General features: G+C 39.7%; 1 protein-coding gene across 1 annotated transcript in view; it reads right to left on the bottom strand.

Annotated features, from left to right (window-relative positions):
* The window catches only part of cacna1eb (calcium channel, voltage-dependent, R type, alpha 1E subunit b), a 71,878-nt gene extending 47,025 nt beyond the window's left edge, over window positions 1-24,853 (bottom strand). The window contains exons 1-5 of the mRNA XM_053497950.1: window positions 24,582-24,853; window positions 18,109-18,214; window positions 15,627-15,766; window positions 1,522-1,625; window positions 154-312 (exon numbers count right to left, since the gene is read on the bottom strand). Of these exons, the coding sequence (XP_053353925.1) occupies window positions 154-312; window positions 1,522-1,625; window positions 15,627-15,766; window positions 18,109-18,214; window positions 24,582-24,853 (781 nt within the window). The remainder of the gene's footprint in view (window positions 1-153; window positions 313-1,521; window positions 1,626-15,626; window positions 15,767-18,108; window positions 18,215-24,581) is intronic.
* Window positions 24,854-25,122: the final 269 nt, after the last annotated feature.

Raw genomic sequence — 25,122 nt, 5'->3', positions numbered from 1 at the left:
CACCCAGCACCCCCAAAAAATACATTTTAGGACACAGCAATGGAAAGTTTTCCTAATTATACACCAAGGTGGTGCGATCTCACATCAGTGTTATTGGCTTTAGCTTCATTTTCATATTGAATTGCAATTATATTATTTAATGATGATCCTAACCGAGGATGTCGTGTTGGGGAAGGCAGGTGTGGTGCAGCTTGCCGCTGTAGAACTCCAGGCCGATGATAGCGAACATCAGGATGGCAAAGAACAAGAGGAGGCCGATCTGCAGCAGAGGCACCATTGCCTTGATGATGGACTTGAGAACGATCTGCAAACCTGACATTACAAGGCAAGTTAATTCCTCTTATCGCGCACGCTATAGCAGCTATAAACAGTAAAGACGTAAACTGGTGCAATTTCAAAGCATCAAATATCGATTCGATTTATATTTTATCTGATATTTTGCCTAGTACTAAAGTTACAATGAAATCTTACAAATGATGTAATGTATTCATGAAGGCACAAAGGCAATTACAGCCTGAAATTCAAAGACGCATTTGGTGTGGCTGCTGATGAAGGTGGCTGGCTTATTATGAAGATCAATGATAAGATATTCGAAGGTGGGCTATTTATAGTGAGCAAGATGTAATTGTTATTAATGAAAGAAACCACAGAATGAGCTCAGAGAGAGAATTCCTCAGGATGCTCAGGATTCGTTGGATAACTAGTCTGAACCTCGTACTGGCTCAGGATACATTCGGCCAGGTTACAAAGCTCTAGGAGTTTGTAACAACCTAAATGTAATGCTTAAGTGGTTAACTCTACTGACTCCAATTGTCCAGGTCACTGTTACAGGCAAAGACAATGTGTATTTAGAACAGTTTCATTTCAAAAAGTGACATATTTCTAAGTGAAACTTTATAGTTAGACAGGCAGCCCTTGGGTGTTATTAACCAAAATCCGATTGTGAAAAGTGAGTGGTCCAAAATAGAGCAATCTGGATGCTGGCTGTCTGAAGCATTGCTGCTCTTTGGTGCTCTGAGCCAGAGAGACTTCAATAAACCAAGACTCATAATACATTACTTGATTTTCAGCGGCACATGAGCCACCTACTGACATCCCAGAAGGGACAGACAGGACTGCAGGACATCTTCAGGACAATACAATCTTTAGGAGACCTAGAGAACTAGAAGGTCCTCAGAACCGATTAATGCCCTAAAAATGACACAGATGTCTTCAGGGCTAAGTTTAAGCCTCGTTCCAAAGTCCTCATACAGTAGTTGTTTAGCTTTGGTGGCTCAGTGGTAGCATGAGTTTGATTCCCAGGCAACACCCAAGAACCCAGCCACTGGATACAGTGCATCCTTAGTGCTGGTCCCAAGCCTGGGAGTGTTGTGTAAGGTTGGGTGTAGAACTTATAGCCAAATTATATGTGGATTGTATGGTCTGCTGGTCTAATGGTTAATTAACCATTCAAAATCCCACAGTCTTGCATACTCTTGAGCTATATAGTTATAATCCGTTAAATGAATTTGAAACACTTACTGGGAATTCCTGAGACGAGTTTGAGAGGTCTCAGGACTCGCACTGCTCTCAGAGTCCTCAGGTCCACTGGGATGTTCATGTGCGCTCCAGCCGTGGCCAAGATCCTGCGTTCAGTGCAATAAATCACAGACACACACACACAGATGCCTCATCACTGACCTATTTTCAAAGACTTCACACCAAAATCCGGAACGCAAACATGACCAATGTGATCTCACACGTGCAAATCCGTGTGTTTTGACCATCGTCGTATCGAGTTTTAAAATGTTAAGGTTAGACAGTTTGAAAAAAACTAAACCAAGCAGAAGAAAACAGTTTGTTTAGGAAAACCCCAGAAATACATGTAATATTAAAACATTTGCTAAATTTCTTGTGTTTATTTGTGAGGTAGTGCTGTGTGTTAGCCAGTCTCCTAAGAAGATAGCAGATGGTTAAAATGCTAATGTCTAAGCAGGACATTGTCATTGCTATCACAGTTACAATGGCATTTAAAAAGATTCAGCACTCTCAAGGATAAAGTGTTTACTTGTGAAAAAAAAAATGACAAGATTTTGAATGAATCGATAATTAGAGGAGAATAACAGGATTTCTAGCATGATTTGCATACAAACAGCACACTGCAGTAGCGCTATATAAATGTGGAAATGGGGAGCGTCGTCTTTTTCCTGAGGTGTCGCTAATAACAGGTTACCGCTAATTCCATGCACAAACACGACTCCCCATACGATTAGCATTTAATTTCCAATCACTCATGTGTCTCTGTCCTCTGCGTAAACAGGGCAAGGACAGATCTTCCGTATAACCAGGCAACAATTCAGCGATACGTCCATCATATCTTTCATAACACCATGTGTATGAACATGAAGGCGAGTACAGTGAGGAGAAGAGAATCAGCTTTAGAGAGCAGCGAGGGAATGAGGTTCTGTACAGCGGTAGAGAATGAGCGCATGCTGAGTGGGAGCAATAAGAAAAAGGCCGAGCGCGGGGGCGTGGAAGGGTGTTCAAGGCTCTGAACGAGTAAAAATGCACCGGTCTCAAGGTTATGAATCCAACCCGGAACATTGTGTATGGTTGTTATTCAAGAAAATGGCTGTGCTGTACCCTGAGGCCACGAGTCACCAACAGATCAAAGCAACAGATTCCGTTATATAAACCCAAGAAACTGGATAAAATCCAGAAATTTTTAAGAATTTTTAAAAAACACCTTGTCATAAATAAAATTCTCACCCATACTTATTGTCATATAAACAGTTTAAAAAAAACAACTTCCATTGAAAAAACTGTCATTGTATCAGATGCAAAAATCTATACATATTAAAACTGTAAAGTTGGCGCGTCTGTACATTAAAGATATTTGCAAAAAAATAAATTGGGGTGATAGAACACATTAAGATGATTTTTTAAATTTTTGTCTGTCTGTCTGTTTGTCTGTTTGTTTGTGCACACATCAAGAAAAAACTACTGAATGAATTGTAATAGGGTTTTCACAGGTGTATTTGGCTGAGCTTAAGGTAACATATAGGCTTTGTTTCATCACAATCGGCTTTCGGGAAGAGAAGATATGCTACTTTAAAAATTAAATGGAAAATGCCCTTTCATCGGCCTTGAAAAAATCATTAATTTTTCATTTCACAATTCAACAGTTTTTAATTTGTGCTTATGAGTAAGCAATTAAATCCCACGCAAACTAAGTCACGGGCACATCTAGTAAATAAATAAATAAATAAATAAAAGGGGCACGGGGAACCTTTTAGGTGAGGAGCAACTAAAAAAAAGACGTTCAAGGGTCGTTCAGGTAAAACCAGACTATGTTAAAGTTTGTGTTAAAGACTTTTACAGACGACTTCAAACACAGTACGGTGATGAGAATCTCAGCCCCTATTTGAATGGTGAAAACGTTTTATAGAAGCCCAGGGTGGTTCAGAGCCCAAAGTAGACATTCCTGTATACATTCAGTGAGCGGAATGGCTGATCCTTAATTATATAGAGATAATATATATAATCCCTATATCCCTATATATAATTATATAGGGATTATATATAGATTAAAAAAAAGTTTACGTCTATTTAAAATAATGTTCTGTTAATCTGCGCAGTCAAAAGTCCCAGTTTGACTTGAACACCCCTCACAATATAATGCTCAGTACAGTAAGTAAACAGTGGAAAGGCTGCTCACAGAGCTAATATAGCAGCAAATAAAATCTATGACAAATGCTTGAAGATTCTTCTGAGAGCAATTGAAACACCATCAACTCAATCCCACTGAGTATTCCTAGGGATAACTCTCAGACTTATACTGTGTGGTTTCCTTTAACACGATCTCTGCCACTGCATAATGTTTGATGAATCCTCCCCTGGGGAAAATAACAATACAGAGGATCTGATTCACTGTAAAAAAAAAACAAAAAACAAATAGGATCTTAATAACGCTTGGAAAAACGATGCTGATTCACTAAATGGGTCTATGGAGAACTGTGTTTGTAATAAATATAGACAATCTATATAGGCTTCTATACCTGAAAGCTGTACAAATAGACTGTGGCATATTGGTGATATTTTATAACCAAACCCATTCATTACTTTTTTTCATTTACAAATACATTTACAAACTATATTTAATCTATATCCTTGAGTTAAACTCACCTCTGTTTTCAACTTTGTCTCACCTGACCTAGATCCATTTATGCAAGTCTGACCTTTCATCAGTATCCTTGGGGTCAATGCTTTCCCATTTGATCTAAAGCCTTAGATTTGACTCTGCTGTGCTCCAGGCTGATGCTTGTTTTCAAGACTGCATAACTAGATATTGCTCCATGGATTTGACTCTGCCTAGCTTGATCAGGATCCTCATATTCCATCAGTGCCCAAGGCCACCAACCGGAAAGAGGCCAAGTCCACCAAACCGGCCTCCAAAACTCCCTGGATCTCAATCCAATCAACCGTCCATGGGATGCTCGGGACAGTTCAATTCCTAGGAGCTGCTCCACAGCCCACAGCCCCCAAATGATTTCCTGGTGCCAGAAACCACAGGACACCCCAAGACCAAATGAGGAATAATTGATCCTCAGAATAACTCTATCTTATTTGATGTAGATACTCGGATTCATCTCTAATTCACTTGATCGATATCTTCAAGTCAACCCTGAACTTTGCTAAAGAAAAGGTCTACCTCAGGTGGATTCTCAGACTCTACTTTTACACATTTGAGTTCGAACACCCTGACTCACACAGTCTTGATCATAGGATTAGATGCTGCCTCGCTTGATCTAGATCATTTAATTCAACTTCGTCTAATGGTTCTGGATTTGCGGATTTGCCTCATTCGATCTAGACTCTCATGTTTGGCTGTATCTCACTTTCTCCAGATCTTTATATTTGATCGTTTGAGCTATATCATTAGGATTAAACTTGGTTTCACTTAATGTAGATCCTTAAATTTTATTCCGACTTCAGGTCCTCCAGATTCATCACCACCTTACCTGATTTGGATTCTAAAGGTTAAATCTGCTTCACTTATATGAGATCCTTGTATTTGACCCTTTCTTACTTGTATGTTGTTTTGGATAAAAAAAAAAAACATCTGATAAATGAATCACTGTAATCAAAATAAAAATGAAGTAATGATTTCTTACATAGGTGCAAGTCAATTCAATAACCATGGCAACAGGCTGAACATTTAATGACCAGACGTTCATTGTTGGTAAAGAGACGTTGTTTTTGATTTATTTTGCCAGTCCACCTACATCTGTCCACGAAATCTGTCCACTTTCCTTCCAACCCATATTAGATTTGATTCGAATCTGAGAATAATATTAGTCTTTCTTATATCACAGAGTAAAAAAAAAAACACTTTTTTTTTACTCTAGACACTTTTAGTCTAGACAACCAAATTAAAGTCTGACAAGGACTTAATTTTTACATTTTGCTGTGCATATGTGCTCACTCGATAGGACCAGAACCCAAAGGATTTCATGCTATAAGCTGTACCAGCAATGATTCACAAACTAGGAAGAACATTTAGTTTATTTAATACTAATTTCATTAGGAACAGCCCTCAATAAGAACATTTTGTCATTTTTAAATCAGAAAAAAAAACAGCTTTGAATAGATCTTGATATACATACTGTGGCTAGAACAGCACACAAAGACTGAAGCTGATCTAAAAAAACAGGATTTAGGCAGACATTGCAAGGACACCTGGAACACGCTGATCACAATCACTGCAGTAAAGCAAAAGACGTGAAGGGGATAATAGACTGCTCGGTTTAATGGAGTTGACATGCTAATTTTAATCACCATGTGACAGCTTATTTGTACAGTGATGTCTAAAACACAAATACCATGGAAACCATATTTTAAGCTTTTCCGAACCTTGCATGAATAGGGAGAAGAACATAGGCTCTATGTTTTCATGGATAGATTTGTGTCTTATTCATGTCTGGGACATCGACATCATCATCAGCCTACTTCCTTTAAATAACCTGGACTCTGACTCTCAGTATGGTCAAGTTTGTGAATGTACCTATCGGGTTATATTTGAAATTTTATGTATCCATGAATATTGGACATTTTGCACTCATTTCTTTCTACTGCACAATGCATGTATCAAATGGTTCCCACTGGACAATGCATGTATCCATTGGTTTCCTTTGGACACTACATATATCCATAGGCTTCCAATGGAAAATACACATAACCATTGGTTTCCTTTGGTCAATATTGGCTTCCATTAGAAAATGCATATATCTAATGGTTCCTATTGGACACTACATTTATCCATTGAAAACCATTGGAAAATGCATGTATCCGTTGGATTCCATCCATTGGACATTGCCTATGGCAGGCAGATATGTATAGGGGTATAAGGTGACACATTCACAGCACTTATCCAGTGCATCTCACAGTTTCACATTAATACAACTGAGCAGTTGAGGGCTCACAGCCTTGCTTAAGGGTCTAAAAAGGGGTAGGTTGGTACAGTAGTGCTGGGATTTCATAGTCTTGTTACAGTAGCAATAGTCCAGTGGCTAAACCATTACCCATAGACTTGGAAATATGATGGACAGACAAAGTTTGTTAAACAAATCTTTACATAAAATCATGAAGGGATAAAAAAAAAAGGAGCAGTTTGTGTACTAACAGGTAATTGGTATTGGATTTTTTTATTATTGGTGTAGTCACAAAATATTGTCTCTTTAGAGTTGACGATTGTGGGTGCATTTTACAAACCTGACAATGTTTTACATGTGTATGTTTAATATTAATCCAATGTTTTACTTTGTAAAAGAAAAAAAAAAATGGTGTCAAATTAAAATAAATAAGCCAACAACTCTGGGTTCCCTGACAAACACATCACATATCACGTCTTCCTCCCTGTTATGCCCTGTTGCAGGAAATCTTGCTATTGTACAATTTACACTATCATGATGTATTTCTAACCTGACACACAGCTCAGCACCACATTCCAACCCAATGATTTCAGCACACATTGTTAAGAGGCTTTCTCTCAGACTTTGTCGAAGGCTTCAAATTAATGATCACGGAGCGAACATGCATGCCACCCTCGTCCTGAATGGAAGTTCTATTTATTTATTTATTTATTTATTTATTTATTTTTTTGCCTTTTGTCATGAAGTTGTCTAACTATGTGGCTTTTTCTTTCAGAATATCGAAAAGGGAAAAAGAAATTGCACCTGACACGTCCAAGCTTTGAATTCCGAACATGAACAGAATTTGCCCTCTCCCACACACGTACACCTACGTGCCTGCACAGCAACGAGCTGTTAGAGGCCAAGGCGAAATCAGAAGGGGGGAGAGAGAGAGAGAGAGAGAGGAGAGGAGGGGACGGCCGTATCAACACCGAGCTGTGAATCATCAACATAACTCTAGCAGTTGCAGAGCATTTGAAAGATTTCCAATTTATTTATTTATTTATTTATTTATTTATTTAACATGTTAAAAATTCCGAGCCTGTAAATTCCAGACTAATGAGCGCTACATTTTTTTTTACACGATTTCTTTTAATAACGTGACAATATAATGGCACCATACAAACAGAGGTTGTAAATCACCTAAATGATATAGTGAGCTTGGTTTGGCTGGGAAGTGCACTGGGTTACCAAGAAAAGGTCCAAAGCTTGACAAAACATGAAATCTTAACAGGGTTCTTGGGCTTGTCTATGGAGAGGAAATCCCTTCCGTTTTTTTTTCATGTAAAACCAGGTTATGATGGTATTAACCCTCAACAAAGAACTAACACTGATCTCAGAATCATTAAAAAAGGATCCACTGATACCCTTTTTAAATAAATAATACAGTAATTCCAATCATCACCAGCTGCATCACATTGTGTTTTTATCATATTTAATATTTTAGATATGGCCTCCCAGGCTGCCGTCTGAGTAATGAGGCCTATCTTCAGACTCACAGGCTGCCATGACTGTCAAAGATTGCACTTTTGGTCATTTCACGACTCACGGCTCGACACAAACAATAACACTTTTTAGTGCTACTTAGTGCTGAGACTTCTTATTTATTTCGGCTGACTGTGAAACACTTAGTCAGACATGCAAAAATGACTCAGATCTCCACCTTCGGCACGGTCGCAGAAAAGAAAGTCAGCTCTTTTACTCCATTCCAGATCGAGACTTAACGGAAAAATGAATGAATCATAACCAGGTATTTCACTTAATACCTACTCGAGAGGAGTGTTTGCCGGGCTGCGCTACACATACAGTACGTGCAGGAATAAAGGTTCCATCCAGCATCTCTGGTGAGAAAAGCTTAGTCCAAGAGGAGTCAGCTGACAGATGGGTGGCCAAATTTTGTCTACTCTTCTTTCGTAACCGTCACTACAGCTCTGGAGCTTCACCAGAACAACACCCTGGCTGAGATGGCAGATTACGGCAAGGGCAGACACACAATGTGTCACTCCAAGAGACAATTGCAGCTCCAGGGTTCGGGGTTGATGGAGTTTGCATGTTCTCCCCTTGGCGGGGTTCCTCTGGGTGCTCCGGTTTCCTCCAGCAGTGCAAAGATTAGGTTCATTGGTGTTCCCGAATTGCCCATAGTTTGTGAATGAGCGTGTAAGTGTGTGTATGTGAAGGACTGGCACCCAATCCAGGGTGTATCCCACATCATGCCCTAAGTCTCCTGGGATAGGCTTCAGTCCCCTCATGACCCTGTGTACGGGATGAAGTGGTATAGATGATGAGTGAGAAAATCAAATCTTCCTAGTAAAATAAAAAAAAACAAAAAGAGACAGGAACTCATACAGACATGAAACTTCAAGCTCAGACTTATAACTACTAAGTGCCAACATTACTCACTACATCACCATGCAGCCCTATATACCTTTATACAGTCTTGAGTCACTGTGCGGCTCAACAGACAAAGAACGTTCCTCTGAAACTGCTCAGGTACTGGATTGAAAATGAGAGGCAAAAACGTTGCAAAAAGTCGAGAACTATTCCTTAAGATGATATTAAAAATGCAAGAAAGTCCGGCTCTTTGGAAGCAAAATGTTAAGATTGACATTAATGTAAAAAAAAAAAAAACACATTGAGTTCTCTGATTAGCTTCTTAATGGAAAACTGGGTTCAGTTTGATGTTCTGATGTTTGATCTGATTTCTATTCCATGATATTAGATAAGCAAAAATAAACAATTTTCTGTGTAGGCTACGAATAAGATCGAAAAAAAAAAACCACTTAATTTATTACAAAATTAAATTAAATGCAACTTGAATCAGTCAGTTGATTCTTTGGGGATTTCCAATTTACTCCACAAACCATACAAGTAAGTGAGTTTACTTTACACCAGCTCTAGGTGTGTGCACTAGCTCAGTGGTTAAGGCATTGAACTCTGGTTTGAAAAGTTCCAGGTTCAAGTCCCATGCCTGCCAAGTTGGCTCTGGTAGGCTCTTGATCAAGGCCCTCAACTCTTCACATGTATAATGAAATACAAATGTAAGTCTCTCTGGATAAGAGCGACACTTTCGCAAATGCCCAAATGTAATAAAGTGTGAATGCCTGATGGACTTGAGTCTAATCCAGGGTGGATTTACAATTCGCTCCCAGTATTTCTGGAATAGATCCTGGATTCATCTCCAACCTGACCAGGATAAAACGCTTACTTAAGCTAAATGAAAAAGCACGGCACTCAGGGGAATGGTAAGAAAACTTCAACTTCATTAGACTTCACTAGAGCGATGCTAGAATTGAGAGCCAAAGCTCTAATCCAAAATATCCTTTCAGGTCTTAAAAAGAAGTAGCTTTTTCAAAAACATCCAAATTTCATCATGTGAAGGGTTTTCCAGGCCTCAGCACGTATTGTACTTTAACTGTCACATGACTGCCTAATTGAATGCAAATGCCAGAGGCTCAGCATGACAGGAACGTCAGTGCCCACATTTCAGCCCTTCATTGACATACTGTCATTCACCATGCAGTCTAAATTCAATCTTGCCAGAAAACCCGGCTTACCTTTTAGTTTGCTGAGGAAGCCCTGACTTATTCAAGCAGCGTTCACCATTTTTAGCACTTTACACTCTCGAGCAGGAGTAATACAAAGGCGAAGCATGGCATTCAGCCCGTTCAGCCCAGGGGGCAACGCTAACCTCCGACAGGGGGGCCACTTACGGAAAACGCAAGTGCTGCCAATAAAAGAGTGTTATACAGAAAGGAATATTATGGTGGATTAAATATAAACTTTCTCCGCACGCGTTCCCCTTAGACTTCAGCGCAAAAGAATATCAAATTAGCTCGGTGTGTCTCTGCAGATTTGGTAGCGGCGATTCATTAATTCCAGATGAAATGACAGCCGCGAGCTGTGGTCCACTGGCCTTGTTTCTGGTCCCGGCGGACCGGAATGACACATGTGTAGTTTTCTTTTAAGTCTGACTTACTTTTTATCTGTGTCGAAGGAGGCCGTACGTGTGATGGCTGAAAGTGTGTCAGCTGCGTACATGGGGGGAAACTGGGTTACATCGCACAGGGCTGTGGGATTGTACTATTAAGGGGCAAGTGTGATATAATAGGTTAGGGCTCTATAATGAAGGGAAAAGTGAACACCTTTAACATCCAACTCTGGACTCTTTTTTTTACAGCTAGAGGACTTTCAGAGCTCCAAACACTGTTAGTCATGTACAGTAACACTTTTGCTAGTTGCGCAGTGACTTTTTATTTTTGATAAGGCGTAGTCGTGTGTTATTATGTCGAGGCCACAGGTTATTATATTGAGGCCATGACTTAATATGCTGTGGGATGCTCATTGTTAATACATGGCCTCCAGTTTATTATTTGCTTTGAGAATTCATTTGATATCAAAGAGTTGCTATAGACATTTCATAACAGCAGTGGCTCCAGTATGTCTTACGCATCGTTCTAATATTGTTGTTGTCGGTCTTTCCGCTGCTTCCGTTGAGGGGTCGCCACAGCGGACCATCTTGGCACAGGTTTTTACTCCGGATGCTCTTTCTGAACTAACCTTCTCCACACTCTACTCACTTCTTTGTCTCTCACTAAGTTATAACTACGGCACTCTTAAGAAACACTCACTCCCACCACTCAGTCCCTCACTCATTGTCTATACCTATATTTATCCTCATTGCCTATCCTAGGGAATTCAGGGCACTTTAGCCGGGGTCCAACCTGGACAGGGTGCCAATCCATTGCAGGATACACAAGTACTGTACAGGGACACTCACACAATACAGAGATCCAGATTTGGATATGCCAATTCTTTGGCTTGTGGGAGGAAACCAGAGTACCCAGAGGAAACCCACCAAGCACGGGGAGAACATGCAAATTCCACGGTGGGAATCAGACCCTTGACCCTGGAGCTGTGAGGTCACAATGCCACCTCTTAAGAAGCAGAATTTATTAATTTATCATAAAAGTATAACCTTAAAATTAATGGCTAGAAAAAAAAAAACATGAATGCTACAAGTTGATGGAGGTAGGTGTTGACCTCATAACAAACTAGAAACCAGTTTTTTTGCATTTAAACAGAAAGTTTGCAAGACTTTAGGGCAGTGTGGGTACATGCCACCCACGGCACGTAATCCCTTAACGAAATAAACTTATATAAGCATTGGAAGAAACCTATTCCAAAAGCCGTCAGCCTTAACGCTGTTTTCTTACATCATAGCATCATGAGGTCATGAAGTTAGACGTCTTTTTCGGCAGTTGGAATTTTAAAAGGAGAAGACAAAAAAAATTATAATTCAGCTTTTTCTGCCAATTTTCGTGTCTTTACATAATGCATAGGTCGAGCCATAGATACAACATTACTATGATGCTTTCAGAGCTGAATTGAATGACAATGTCATGACTAATTGCAAGCTATGGTCATCGTTACACTCAAGTCAAACTGCTTTATTTATTCTCTTTTAAGCCTGACTGACAAAAAAAATCAAGCCACCCGAGTAAAAAAAAACCCAAAAAACAACAACAACGTGACTATAACATGTGTCACTTATGTGCCATTTCTACCTCGACACCTTTAAACTAGAGTGTGGGAGCAGAGCAGCTTCTGAAGCCAACATCTTGGCTGAGTTTCACTTCATCTCGTCTGCTGACTGGCTGACGTCATAAGACCTTTGCCAAAATACTGTTTGGAAGGATGAAGCCTCTCATTCGCATCGGCACTGGAAAGCTCTAAAAGCCTCAATAAGGAGGATTTCAGGACTATATCTCTCACAAACACACACATACACACAAAAGAAATATGGGTCATTAGAATGAAGAGGTGTCTTCCATAAATTAAATGGAGATTCATATATATAAAAACGTCCTGTCGTTTCAACTATGCATGAAGGGATTTAAACAACAATCAGTCTAGTCATGCTTTGCGTGGAGAAATAATCAGATTTTGAACATTACGTAGATAAATCACATGACATGTCCATGTTCATTCTGTCATGCGATTGTCATTCTGTTTTACGTGAAAGAAAGCATCAATTTATACAACAATTAAACACATCTTGGCTTAGGAGTTAGCACTGTCGCCTCGCACCTCCAGGGTTGGGGTTCGATTCCTGCCTCAGGTCTGTGTGCATGGGGTTTGCATGTTCTACCCGTACTTGATGGGTTCGCTCCGGGTTCTCCGGTTTCCTCCATCAGTCCAAAGACATGCAGATTAGGCTAACTGCTTGTTTCTAGTGTGTGTGTGTGACCCGCATTGGATTCGCACCCTCCCTTGTACCCTGAGTCTCCTGGGATAGGCTTCAGCGACCATGTGCACATGATGGAGCGGTATAGACGGTGAATAAGTGAGTGAACTCTATTTTATGCAAACAAAGCCACAGGCTTTCCATAAGCTCGCATAATCTTCAGCATGAGCCGTTAACTACTGTATATAACTCTTCAATTCACATTATTTAAATGACTCAAATGTCTCGATCTCAGTTAAGAAGGCTGAACTTAATTCCCTGTAAACGACTATAAAAACAACTTTTCGAACCTGGAATCACTTCAGAGTTTGGAACGCTGCAAAACCTACGCGTAGCGACGCCCCCGCTAAGAAACTCCGCACCAGCTGACAGTGTTACTCACTGCCACTTTCTAACTGATAAGCAGCAAAAGGCCTTCAGGGAAGGACCGCACAGAGAGAAACTCTCAAATAATAAATCTCAGGGAGAGAGCAAGATGTAAAACTCCCAGTGAGTGACAGTAAGCAACAACATGTCCACCAACTGGAAGCTCATTTTCACATCCACGAGGAGAACCTGACGTTCTCACCTACCGACCTTCTTAGCCTTGTATATTTATGTTCCTTACTGGTTGAGGAACATATTATGAAATTATTGGTTGGATTCCCAGTACAGTGAATGAGAGAAACCGATGTAAACATTCAAGACGTACTTCTAACGCTGGTGTCTGGAATAAGGACTGGCTTTGCCAAGCTTTGCCAAGCTACTGTAGGTTCTGCCTGCTGAAACAACTTTAGATGAGAGGCAAGATGCTATGATGTTTGACTTTTTCTACTATATACAGTAGTGACATTTTTTCCCCTCGGTTTTAGACGTATTTTGTTTCACTCTGTTCAATATTCCACGTTTGTGAGCCGAGTGTCAAACATTTCCAGGCCAACCACATCTCATAAACTACAGAGAATACCTCAATACTGTCCCAAAATAAATGAGAAAAAAAAGAGACATAGCTTTCCTCAGCTTTTCCATGAAAACAAGGTCACTGGTGTGTTAGTTTTTTGATTTTTTTTAATGGGTTGTATTTTTATGTTGTTGAACGCATGCACAAATGTAAGCAAAATGGACTAAGCTTATACAGTTACTATTTGAAGTCACTGTTGTTTCTATTTTATTTTTAATTTACGTACCTTACATACATTTATGGCATTTGGTCATAACGACGTCCTCATCCAAAGTGACTTACGTTCATTTATTTTGTCTTATCGCATTGCACATATGAGCAATTGACAGTTAGGAGCCTTGCTCAAGGGTTCTTCAACCTCATGGTGTTGGTGTTTGACCCTGAGACCTTCCAATCAGTAGTCCAAAGCCCTAACCACTGAGCTACACCTGCCCCCTTATTATTACATCCAATATCCAAGCTTGTTAGGGACAGGATCAGCCAAGATACACCATCTTTTAAGACACCCTGTGGATCTCAGCTTGAACCCCTGACCTTCTGGGTGGACCCAGAGCCTCAACCATTGAGCTTTCTTAGTTATGCACAACTTTACCCTTCACTATCAAACTTCAGATTTTTGCAGTTAATGTTTGGGTAGCATCTTAGAACTTGTCTTGCATGAGTTAACCAATGAGAATTGGATTTGGGGGTTGGCCAATGCCAAAAAATAAGAGTAATGAGTGATGTCCTTATATAGGTAAAACACAAAAAAAGATAACGCAATAAAACTATATTTTTTTGAAGATCTTTTAAAGAAATACATTTTTGGGCTAACAGCATACATTTCTGAAGTTCAGACCTTGCTCACTCCATAGCTCCCTTTCCATCTTCAGATCTTTGCAGTATGTCTTACAGTACAATACAATACTGGTTCTGTAAACCGCAAACTCACTTTCTGTACACGGTGTCATGTCAGATTTCCTTCAGATGAAACAAGATCTTGTCGGAGACATAATCATTTTCAACTAGTCAAATTCTCCTCATGAAGAGACTGTGGCATGGGGCAGTGTGATGCTTTATATCCCAATAGACAACGATTGCGAGTCATATTTTTGACCACTACAGTATGTGCAGTGATAATAACTCTATGGATCTAAATCAAGAACTCACACACCTTCTTGAAAGTTGAGCAAATCAGGTAACTCAAAAGATATAATTCTTATTTTAATGGAAATTAAAATGCATAGTGTGGCAAATGAGAACTTGTTGCATAAATAGTGGACTTTTGCTCCACCTCCACCTATGACCAAGCCTTCCAAATAAAGTCCCGTTTTTTTTTTTTTTGTAAAGTAAAATTAGCTTCATCACATAAAAAAAAGTTTCCCTAATCAAGACAGTATTGTCCGGTTGAGAACGCAACCCGACCTACATGCACAGGTTACACCTTTCAGAAACCTCAATCAGACCAAAATAAAGAACAGATGAGATTATCCAGGAATCATTTTGGTGAGGATCCAGTCTTACTCAGAGCTCCGGCAGCTTGTTCTGTCGCATAGCTACCAGCAAATCAGTCTGATGATAACGCTTTTATATAAGCCTGAACGAAAAAGAGGGGAGGGTTGTGATGTCGGTGTGAAAGTACGCAGTCTTAATGCTTGCGTTTTTCCCTGCACAGAACGAAGCTCTGCACAAGTAGGAGGAATATAAACATGAACAAGAACATAGGGTTGGTGTGAAGTTTTTCATATTGCTGGGTGGGGCAATAGATGGGAAAGCTAACATTTTAAAATATACAAGGGGTGTTCAAGTCAAAACGGGATTTTTTAATGCGCAAAATAATAAAAAAAAGTATAAAAAAAAACACAAGTCCCGGTTTGACTTGAACGCCCCTTGTATTATATACCATTGGATGATGATTAGAGGTGTTTGGGGTAACATTGGATTGACGAGGCGGGGCACATATATACCAGATACTGTGGAAAATGTAATTGAAGGTGAGAGAGATATCACTTACCCGCTTAGCACAACGATAAAGTCCATGACGTTCCAGCCATTTCTCAGGTAGGAGCCCTTGTGGAAAACAAACCCAAGAGCTAGCAGCTTGATTCCAGCTTCGAAACAGAAGATCCCAATAAAATAGGGCTCTGTCTTCTCCTGTTGGCGTGCAGACACATAGACATGAAGTGAATGACTCTATGAGCAAATCATTCAAAAGAAAGAAGTTCACAAGATTTCATTTATTTCTTTCTCTCCGACCTCGATTCTTCACGCAGTGCTCTCGGGTTATTTAGCTAGGAGACGGGCTTTTTCTTTTTGTATAACGGCACGGTGTCTAGACAGTAGGTGAGCTTGTTTCATCCTTTATGTTTTATTTCAGTGTCTTTATTAAGTCGGAAAAGGAGAGGAAACGAGCACTGCGTCGTTACCATGGTTAGGCCAAGAGCAGAGAAACAAAGATGAGTGAGAGGTGAGACTGTTTCCTGTTACTGAACAACCATAAAAATAAAAGAGACTAGGATCTGCTATCAATATGACATTTTTCTTATTATGTTGACGAGCGCTACGTCCATCGATTTGCAGTATCTGCCCATGAATCATAAGCACACACAGAGCGCATGGGCTGTAGGCGTTGCAGATATGACGTGTGATTATATATTAAGTGAACACATCCTCCACTTTTTTTTATTTCATATTCATGGTATAATTCATATCTTACCTGGAAATTCTGACTAAACAGGTCTTCACTGTAAAATATATATACATAGTAAAAATATTGTTGGTGTAGAAACACGCCATGAAATGACTCAGTATTTACTGTTTTAATTTTTTTTTTTTACTGTTACATTAATACACTGTACAGGAAATACCCTCATGTTCAAGAAAAGCTCACATTGTTTTAATATGTTCACAAATAGTCTATATATAGAGTATATACAGTACTGTGCAAAAGTCTTAGGCACCATATTATATGCTGTACCAATTTTGTTGTATATGTTTATCATGTCTGCATAATTAAGTACAAAGTCATTAAATATTTTCTGTTAAGAAAAAAATATATAGTACAAGACAGACCAGTTTTCAGATGGAAACAAAAAAACTAATGTACGCTCCTGAGATTTGCATAAAAATAGAAAGGAGCGAGTGTGACAAAGTTACCAGAAGAACTCGTATTCTCCAGCAAGCTCAACAGCTGTTTTACTTATAGTACTGTGTAAAAGTCTTAGACAACTAAACAAAAATATAAATTATATATATATATATATATATATATATATATATATATATATATATATATATATATATATATATAAAAATTATAAAGAGCAATAAAGAGTAATAAAATCATCAGTCAATATTTGGAGTGAAAACTTAATTAGCATAATGAGGGGTTTTAGACACAGATTTGTGCAGTTTTATAAGAAAACAGATGTTAGGTTTTACTGAGCATGCTGGAGAATATGAGTTTTGTATATTCTATACAAATATAGTGTATATATATATATATATATATATATATAGTGTATATATATATAACTATATATATATATATAGTTGAGTAAAAATAACCTAATACAACCAAAAATGAACAACAACATATCACTTTTTACAGCACCCTAATTTAAGTGCCTTTATCTAACAAAAATTAGGTCAATCATCAGCCCTTGATTCATTGATCCAGTTGATAGATTGAGGTGTGCAGACCTCTATAAAAACCAATGTTTTGGTAGATCAGGTCTGTGTTATCACAATGCCAAAAGGGAAAACATAAGTAATGGTCTTAGAGAGGCAATTGTAACTGCACATAAATCTGTAAAGGGTTATGAAACCATTTCCAAACAATGACAATTATACAGTGAGAAAAAATATTTACCAGTGGAAAGCATTCAATCTATCGAGGAGTGGATGTTTTAGCACATTTACCCCAACATCAGACCATGCAATGCTTAGAGAAATACAAAAAAAAAACCTACATTACAGACCCCAGAGGCCTTGCTTAGCATGTTACATGGTAAAGTCCATGACAGCACAATTAGAAGAAGACTGAACAAGTACAGTTTATTTGGAAGGGTTGACAGGAAAACCTTTTCTGTATTAAAAAAAAGCACAGAAGCACGACTGAGGTTCACAAAGCTGCATCTGAACAATGCATGAGATTAAACTTGGGCGAAATTCAGTCATGCCACAGGTCAATGGTCTGAAGCACACTAGTAAATCTACTAGTAAATCAGAATGGCTGAAGCAATGTTGTAAAGAAATATGGGACAAAATTCCTCCACATTGATGTGATAAATTATTTCATAAAGTCATACAGGGAACGATTACTTTGTTATTGGTTCTAAGGGTGGATCTACATGCCACTGAATTATAGGTTACTATTGCCCATGTGTTTGGTGTTTCTTTTTGGTGTCATTTTTGTTAGTTGTCCATCAGAGGTTGTATTTTACTATACCATACACATACACACACATGCATACACACAAATAAAAATCTCTTACCAGTCTTTTGGCCATTGGCGTCTTGTCCTCACCAGGAAGATGCTGCTCCAGAGCCAGGACGACGCAGTTGGCGATGATGGTAGCCAGGATCATGTACTCAAATGGAGTAACAGTGCGGTTAAGGTTCATAGAAAACTCTCACAAGATAGAGGACAATCATGAATTAAAAAAAAAAAAAAAACTTACCCTCACAAGAGAACTTCAATAGTGTATGATTATAAAATTATGAATTGACTTCTTTTGCTTTTTTCATCATCATGTGGTTAACAGGTTCCTACACTACCCACACTGCCATCTGACTACTGGTGTTGCTTTATCTGTAGCTATTGTAAAGCAAGTGATGCAGCGGCGATTTGGTGGTTTGGTCTGTCTAGCTCTCTCGCTTTAACTTCCGTACACTCTGCTCAAAGAGTTTTGTTTCCAAAAGTTACAGCTTTGATGCTAAAACAAGCACAAACACCATCACCCTTATCATTCTGTTGAGTCTCTGCTCTAACTCTAAACATAAAAAAATGCATTGCATTCTGGACTTTTAAGTTAGTCATCACTGTTTTCATGCTGAATTCCACATTAGTACGATGGAAAATAGTCTACTGGGGAAAAGAATGTATGAGAAAATAAAAGATCTGGATCTTCTTTTAGGAGCCACACAGAAGGAAATTACCAGATTAGTGCTTGTGATGTCATCACTATCATCTTCTTATAGGAACAATGAAAATACGGCACTAATCAACAAGGTGTTACCAGAATCACATCCCATTCCATCACATACCATCACATTCCATTCCATTTCATCACATCCAATCCCATTTTATTACATCACATCACCTCACATCACATTCCATTTCATCACCACACCTCACGTCATATCCCATCACATCATATCCTATCACATCACATCCCATTACATAACATAACATAACATAACATCCTATTACATCACATCACATTTTATCACAACACCTCACATCACATCCCATCACATCCCATTTCATCACATCACCTCACATCACATCCCATCACATCATATCCCATCACATCCCATCACATCCCATTACATAACATAACATCACATCACATTCCATCACATCACATCACATTTCATCACATCACCTCACATCACATTACATCCCATCACATCCCATTTCATCATATCACCTCATCTCACATCACATCACATCCCATTACATTACATCACATCACATCCCATTACATCACATCACATCACATCACATCACAAACCACATTACGAATCTCCCATAATTGAAATAAACCTGATTCACCCCAAAAGCAAGACAGTAAAAAAATTAACTTTAGAGAAATCTGATGCTAATATGTGATTCTCACAATGATTTCCATTAGCTAGCCATTCACTAAAACTGCATGTGCATTGCGGTGGTAAATTACAGTGCCATCCATACTAATAGCTTTGACTCTAAATTATGTTCAATGTGCCTTGTGATGAGTGTTTTGAAAACCATTTGCACAGTGGTTATTCTGTGTAGGCGGCTGTACTGAAAAAAAGAGGAGAGAGAAAAAACTTCACATTCACACCGTATGCTGTGGTTAAAAGCCTTTTTGTAACTTGCACAAGAACACAGAGAATGAAGTCTAAAGTAAATTACAATTCTTTACCATACAATTCATGTAAATTATACTTTCAAATGTTCTCGGTGCATCGTCTGCGTGGGTCTCCTCTGGGTTCACCGGTTTCCACCCACCTCCCAAAAACACGCTCATACTAAATTGCCCAGAGGGGTGAATGAGTGTGTGTGTGTGTGTGTGTGTGTATCTGGATCCAACACCTCCCTAAGCAACAAGTGGTTAATGAAGATGAATGAATAAATAAATGGATGAATGAAGATTCCTAAAAATAGACAGAAGACAACTATACAAATGTCAGCATGTGCCCAAGGATGCCTAACTGTCCTCTCATTATTTATTACTTTCTCACCACAATCACAAACAATGCCATTAGACCACAATGGATGGCGTGATGAAGCTGTGGGACTCACGCAGTGATTCACGCTGAACAGGCCGCGTCCACGCAACGACGAGGCGCTATAAATAGTCTCGGGCTGTCGAGAACTTCCCACATTGGCTTAATCTCCGATCGGCTTCGCGTGAAACACCTTCGGCGAGGTTAGAAACAAGCGCCTCATTAAAACACCCCAGGTGAACACAGACACTCAGACTTTTGCAGTGTTCTTCATGGCCGAACGTATGAAAAAAAGGACAGGAGAGACAGACAGATTAAACGGTGGGGAGTGACACACGGCAGACAGACGCGCCACGGCGCTGTCGCAGTTTCACCAGCACAGATACACCGAGCTTTAGAAAAACCACTGACATATTGTCATTCCAAACAGAAAAACATACAACCCAAAAAAGAAAGTATCCAGAGAAGGTTAGTGCAGGTTATGTTTGTTACACTTGTAATGTACAGATTTATACTGTAGTTACTGGAAAACAGCATAGTATATACTGTCTCGATAATTAATTAGGGTGACATGAAGCGGGTTTACCAAACGCCACCAACATTAAATATTTGCCAATAACAGCTTGTGTCCACTTAAATCTATAACTGTCTATCATACTCTTATTTCCCTCTGGTATCCTGTATGTTCCTACTGTATAACCCCTTTATACAGTAAATAAATGCCACCTTATTGGTGGTGTCCAACACAAGTATCAACTGATTCTCAGCAAGCCAACCACCACAAGACGGTCTGTTGATGTTGAACTGATGATCTATATTTTCATGAAGGGAAGGCATATGACAAACCACAGACCATATGGACACGGAGCAAAGTATTTCCTAGCATCTGGAAATGCAGCGTAAAAGATCCCATTAACGTTCGCAAAAATGGATGTACTATATGTTTTATTCCAGTTTTCTGAACATCATTCAACCTGGTTTCTTACAGCAGATCCTTTGTTGTGGATTATAAAAGGACATCCTGGAATTTCTTATGGCATCAATAATGTATGTATGTATGTATGTATGTATGTATGTATGTATCTATCTATCTATCTATCTATCTATCTATCTATCTATCTATCCATCCATCCATCCATCCATCATCCATCCATCCATCCATCTAATAATGTGTAACCAATAATTTTGTTTTCATCATCTGTTTTGATTCCTGTAAAACTGCTATGTGATCATGACTATTGTTAAAAGTGATATATAAATAAATCTGAATTAAATTAAATTAAATGAAATTAATTGGAAGCTCTCTCTCTCTCTCTCTCTCTCTCTCTTTTTCTCTCTCTCTCTAACTGTGCACACCCTTAATGCCCCAAACATGAGATTCCTAAACAGAACACCAGAAAGCCCACAATAAGTTCCCCGACCATGAGTAAAGTAAGCGTATCTGTCATATGTTAAACACTAATGATTCCATTAGCCTTAGAAAGTCTCTCTTGGTGCATTATTTAAAAGAGGCCTTGCCAACTATAGCGATCCTAATTGCGACTTCGAGTTTGGTGCAGCTATTAACTCTGAATGTCATTCAATTAATCTGGATTTCGGCCTGGAAATTTGCTCCAGCTCTAAGACTGATGTTTTATGCCAACAAGATGCACGAACAACTGGGACTCGGTGACGAGGCCCTCCTCTCCCCTGCCAAAATAATATGCAAATCGGGTACGATTTACACATTGATATGCATACTTGGGGAAAGTGTCTCCTAAAATGAAGCGTTCAGATGAAATCCTACTAATTTATAACCCTGATGTTTTTACACAGTGTAAGTGGGGAAAATTAATCAGAAATTTCTTGTCTTATTTTTTCTCCAGGAAGACCCTGGATTTACTTCCACCTTGACTGGAGTAAGTGCTTTGTATAAAAGCTATGTTTAGCATATGTTGTTGTTGTTGTTACTGTTATTATCTGATCTTCCAGGGGTCTCAGTTCAAACATACAAGATTGAACTTTTTTAATTTTTCCCTTCTTGGTCTTTGTCCTTTTTATCCTAGGGGTCTCTACAGCAGACCATTCGATTCTCGGGATCCGACAGAGGTTTTAGGACGGATGCCCTTTCTGTCACAACCCTCCTATTTTTGGATCGGCCTTGGGACCAAGGACCAAGGGGGATGGGGCTTGAACCCCTGACCCGCAACCCACGAGCTCAACCGCCTGAGCCACCACTGCTGCTTAAACCGGCAGGATTTATTTCGTTTAAAATGTCAGGGGAAACACATGAGCTTCCTTTACACAGTGCAATGTGGCTTTGTGTCATGTTTTTTTACAGTATAGATAATTTCCAATACATCATCAATGATCCAATATCAGTCCTAAATGTCTGATTAAGTCCCTTGCATATGTATACTATTTTCTAAGACATCTAAGTAATGCGATACAAGACATATACAACGCTTTTACACCCAAATGTACATGGTAATGCCTGTTTCATGATAGCTGAACAAACACTCCTAGATTATCTTGCAGTCTTAGTGGTGGACACCTTTAAAGCTGGGTTTTTCGTGTTTCCTGCCTTATCCCTGAACCTATTTCTACCCTCTATCCTAACACAAGTGACCTAACCTAATCCAAACACTTTTGGAAAAAAAACACTCTACCAGGCTTCTATCTGGCTTTATGAGATGACTGCGCTGTCCATAGTGCTGACATCAATCATCATGGAAGGGAAAAAAAATATTAATAAAAAAAATGTATTTCCTCCATTTCCAGGAGGTTCAAACACAATAGTTTCTCTTAGCACTCAAAGATGTTCATAAATGCCATCAAAGCAGAGTTAGCCACAACACAACAGACCTGTTCTAAACATATTAAATATGAAGTGTACTCAGTGGCCACTAGATACACCCACCTTGAGGCTACAACCACTTATTGGCCATGTAAATGGTAGACCTACCATAAAGGTCACTTCATAGGTGTACAATTACGGACTGAGGCTATGCACAGCTTGTCAATCATTCTCCAACCTGCCCGTCAATGGAAATCTACGTTTCCCTGACCAGATGTTATTTAAGCAACACTGATGCAAAGCAACATTAAGATAGATGCGTTCAGTAAATGAATGATGATGGTGTTATTATGGTGGTGTCTCTCTGTTGGTCCATGGGTGGATCGGATCACAGACTGTCTAGGGGAACATACATTATGGGCTACAGACAGTAATTAAAATGACATGATCCAAGGACTAATGTGTCTAGGTGGATCTAATGCACTCACAATTTGGGATAGATGCTCAGAAATTAAGCTGGGTGCATCTTTGGTACCTATAATAGCCTATGTTCCTTTTAACTGGGAAGGTGAATGTGGTGTTCCTTGAATCTGATTTTAAAGTTTTAAATGTGCATCAGTGGTCTCATCGTCTATACCGCTTTATACAGGTTAAATGCGTTAATTTTTCCCTCTTTTGAAAAAAAAAGATTATTAATTAAAAATAGGAAAAAACTCTTTCCAACAGTGTTTCACTGTTGGTACCTAATTAGTAACCTAGTAACCCAGTGTAAGGATCTATCTACAGTAGTGACAGAAACTTCAAAGCCTTTTTGTAAGTCTTTCTGGATAAAAATGTCTGCCAAATGCCTAAACAGGGCAGTCGCGGGGTGACCTAGGGCACAAGACAGGGTACACCCTGGACGGGGTGCCAATCCATAACAGGGTAAACACACACACTTACTCATACACTCATTCACACACCATAGGCAATTTCGGAACACTTATTAGGCTTGTATGTCTTAAGTGGGAACGAACACGGACCCTGGAGTCACAAGGCTGATCACTAAGCCACCAATGCCGCCTTACATTTGCCGTTTCCAGTTAAATGATATATAAGGTGTACTTGATGGTACTACTAAGAAAAAGCGCAGTTTGTTACTCATCAATCACTCACTCATGCACCGTTTATACCGCTCTACTCTGTATACAGGGTCGCGGAGGGCCTGGAGCCTATCCCAGGCACAAGGCAGGGTACATCCTGGAAGGGGTGCCAATCCATCACAGGGCACACACACACACACACCACAGGCAATTTGGGAATGGCAGTTAGCCTAATCTGCAAATCTTTGGGAGGGAAATTGAGTATGCAGAAAAAAAAACATAAAAAATGCATGCACACACACACACACACAAAAAACAAGGCTGGAATGGGAAAAGAACCCATACGCATTCACACTTCATACAAACTTCCATAATTCTTTTGATTGTGTGAAGCTGCTTTGCGACAATGACAATTGTTAAAAGTGCTATACAAATAAAACTGGACCTGGACCCTGGAGGTGCAGGGAGACAGAGGGAAGCGCTACGCCACCGTGCCAACTCATATATGTCCAGTTAAGGTGTACTTAAGGTACTTGATGGCACAACCAAGGAAAAGTGATTATTGTAGTATTTTAGTGTTATTATTCTGAGGATGATGAATGTGGATTCACAAAGTTGTAAACACACACACACACACACACACATCTGAGAGAAGGGTGTACTAGGTAAAGGATATGGCCATTCTATGAACCTGCGCGCGTACTTCCTCACCGGGTTGTTCTCGGCGAAGATGAACAGCGACCTGTTGGCGGTGAGACAGTTCCGGCTGCCCGGTGGCGGAGGCTTCGCGCGCCGCGCTTTGATGCTCTTCGGCGCCTCGCTGGCGGGAGCGTCTGCGCGCGCGCCCGAGCCTGCTCCCGCTCCGGCTCCCGAGCCCGCCGCCGAGCCCGAGCCGGAAGCCGAACCCGAACCCGTCCCGTTCGGCGCGTTCTGTCCGGAGCGGGCCATGCCGACCGGAGCGAGTGGAAGGAACGGAGCGCGACGCCGCTCTCACTCCATGCCAGGCGCATCCACTTGTGAGAAGCGAGGTCAAGATCGGTGCTCCTTCTGCTCCTTCAGCTGCTGCTGGTGCGACTTACATTCCAGGAACTTTTCTCTCCTTAAAAGTTGAGAGGTCCAGGTGCATCTCCCTTTTTTATTAGATTTTTTTTTTCCCTGTTGCGCACAATACCAATAACCAGCAAAGAAAATAAGATTTAAAAAAAAAAAAAAAGCTT

Source organism: Clarias gariepinus, chromosome 1, assembly GCF_024256425.1.
Source record: "Clarias gariepinus isolate MV-2021 ecotype Netherlands chromosome 1, CGAR_prim_01v2, whole genome shotgun sequence".
Lineage (NCBI taxonomy): Eukaryota > Metazoa > Chordata > Actinopteri > Siluriformes > Clariidae > Clarias > Clarias gariepinus.
The sequence above is the reverse complement of the archived record's forward strand: the minus strand, read 5'-3'. Positions and strand labels throughout refer to the sequence as shown.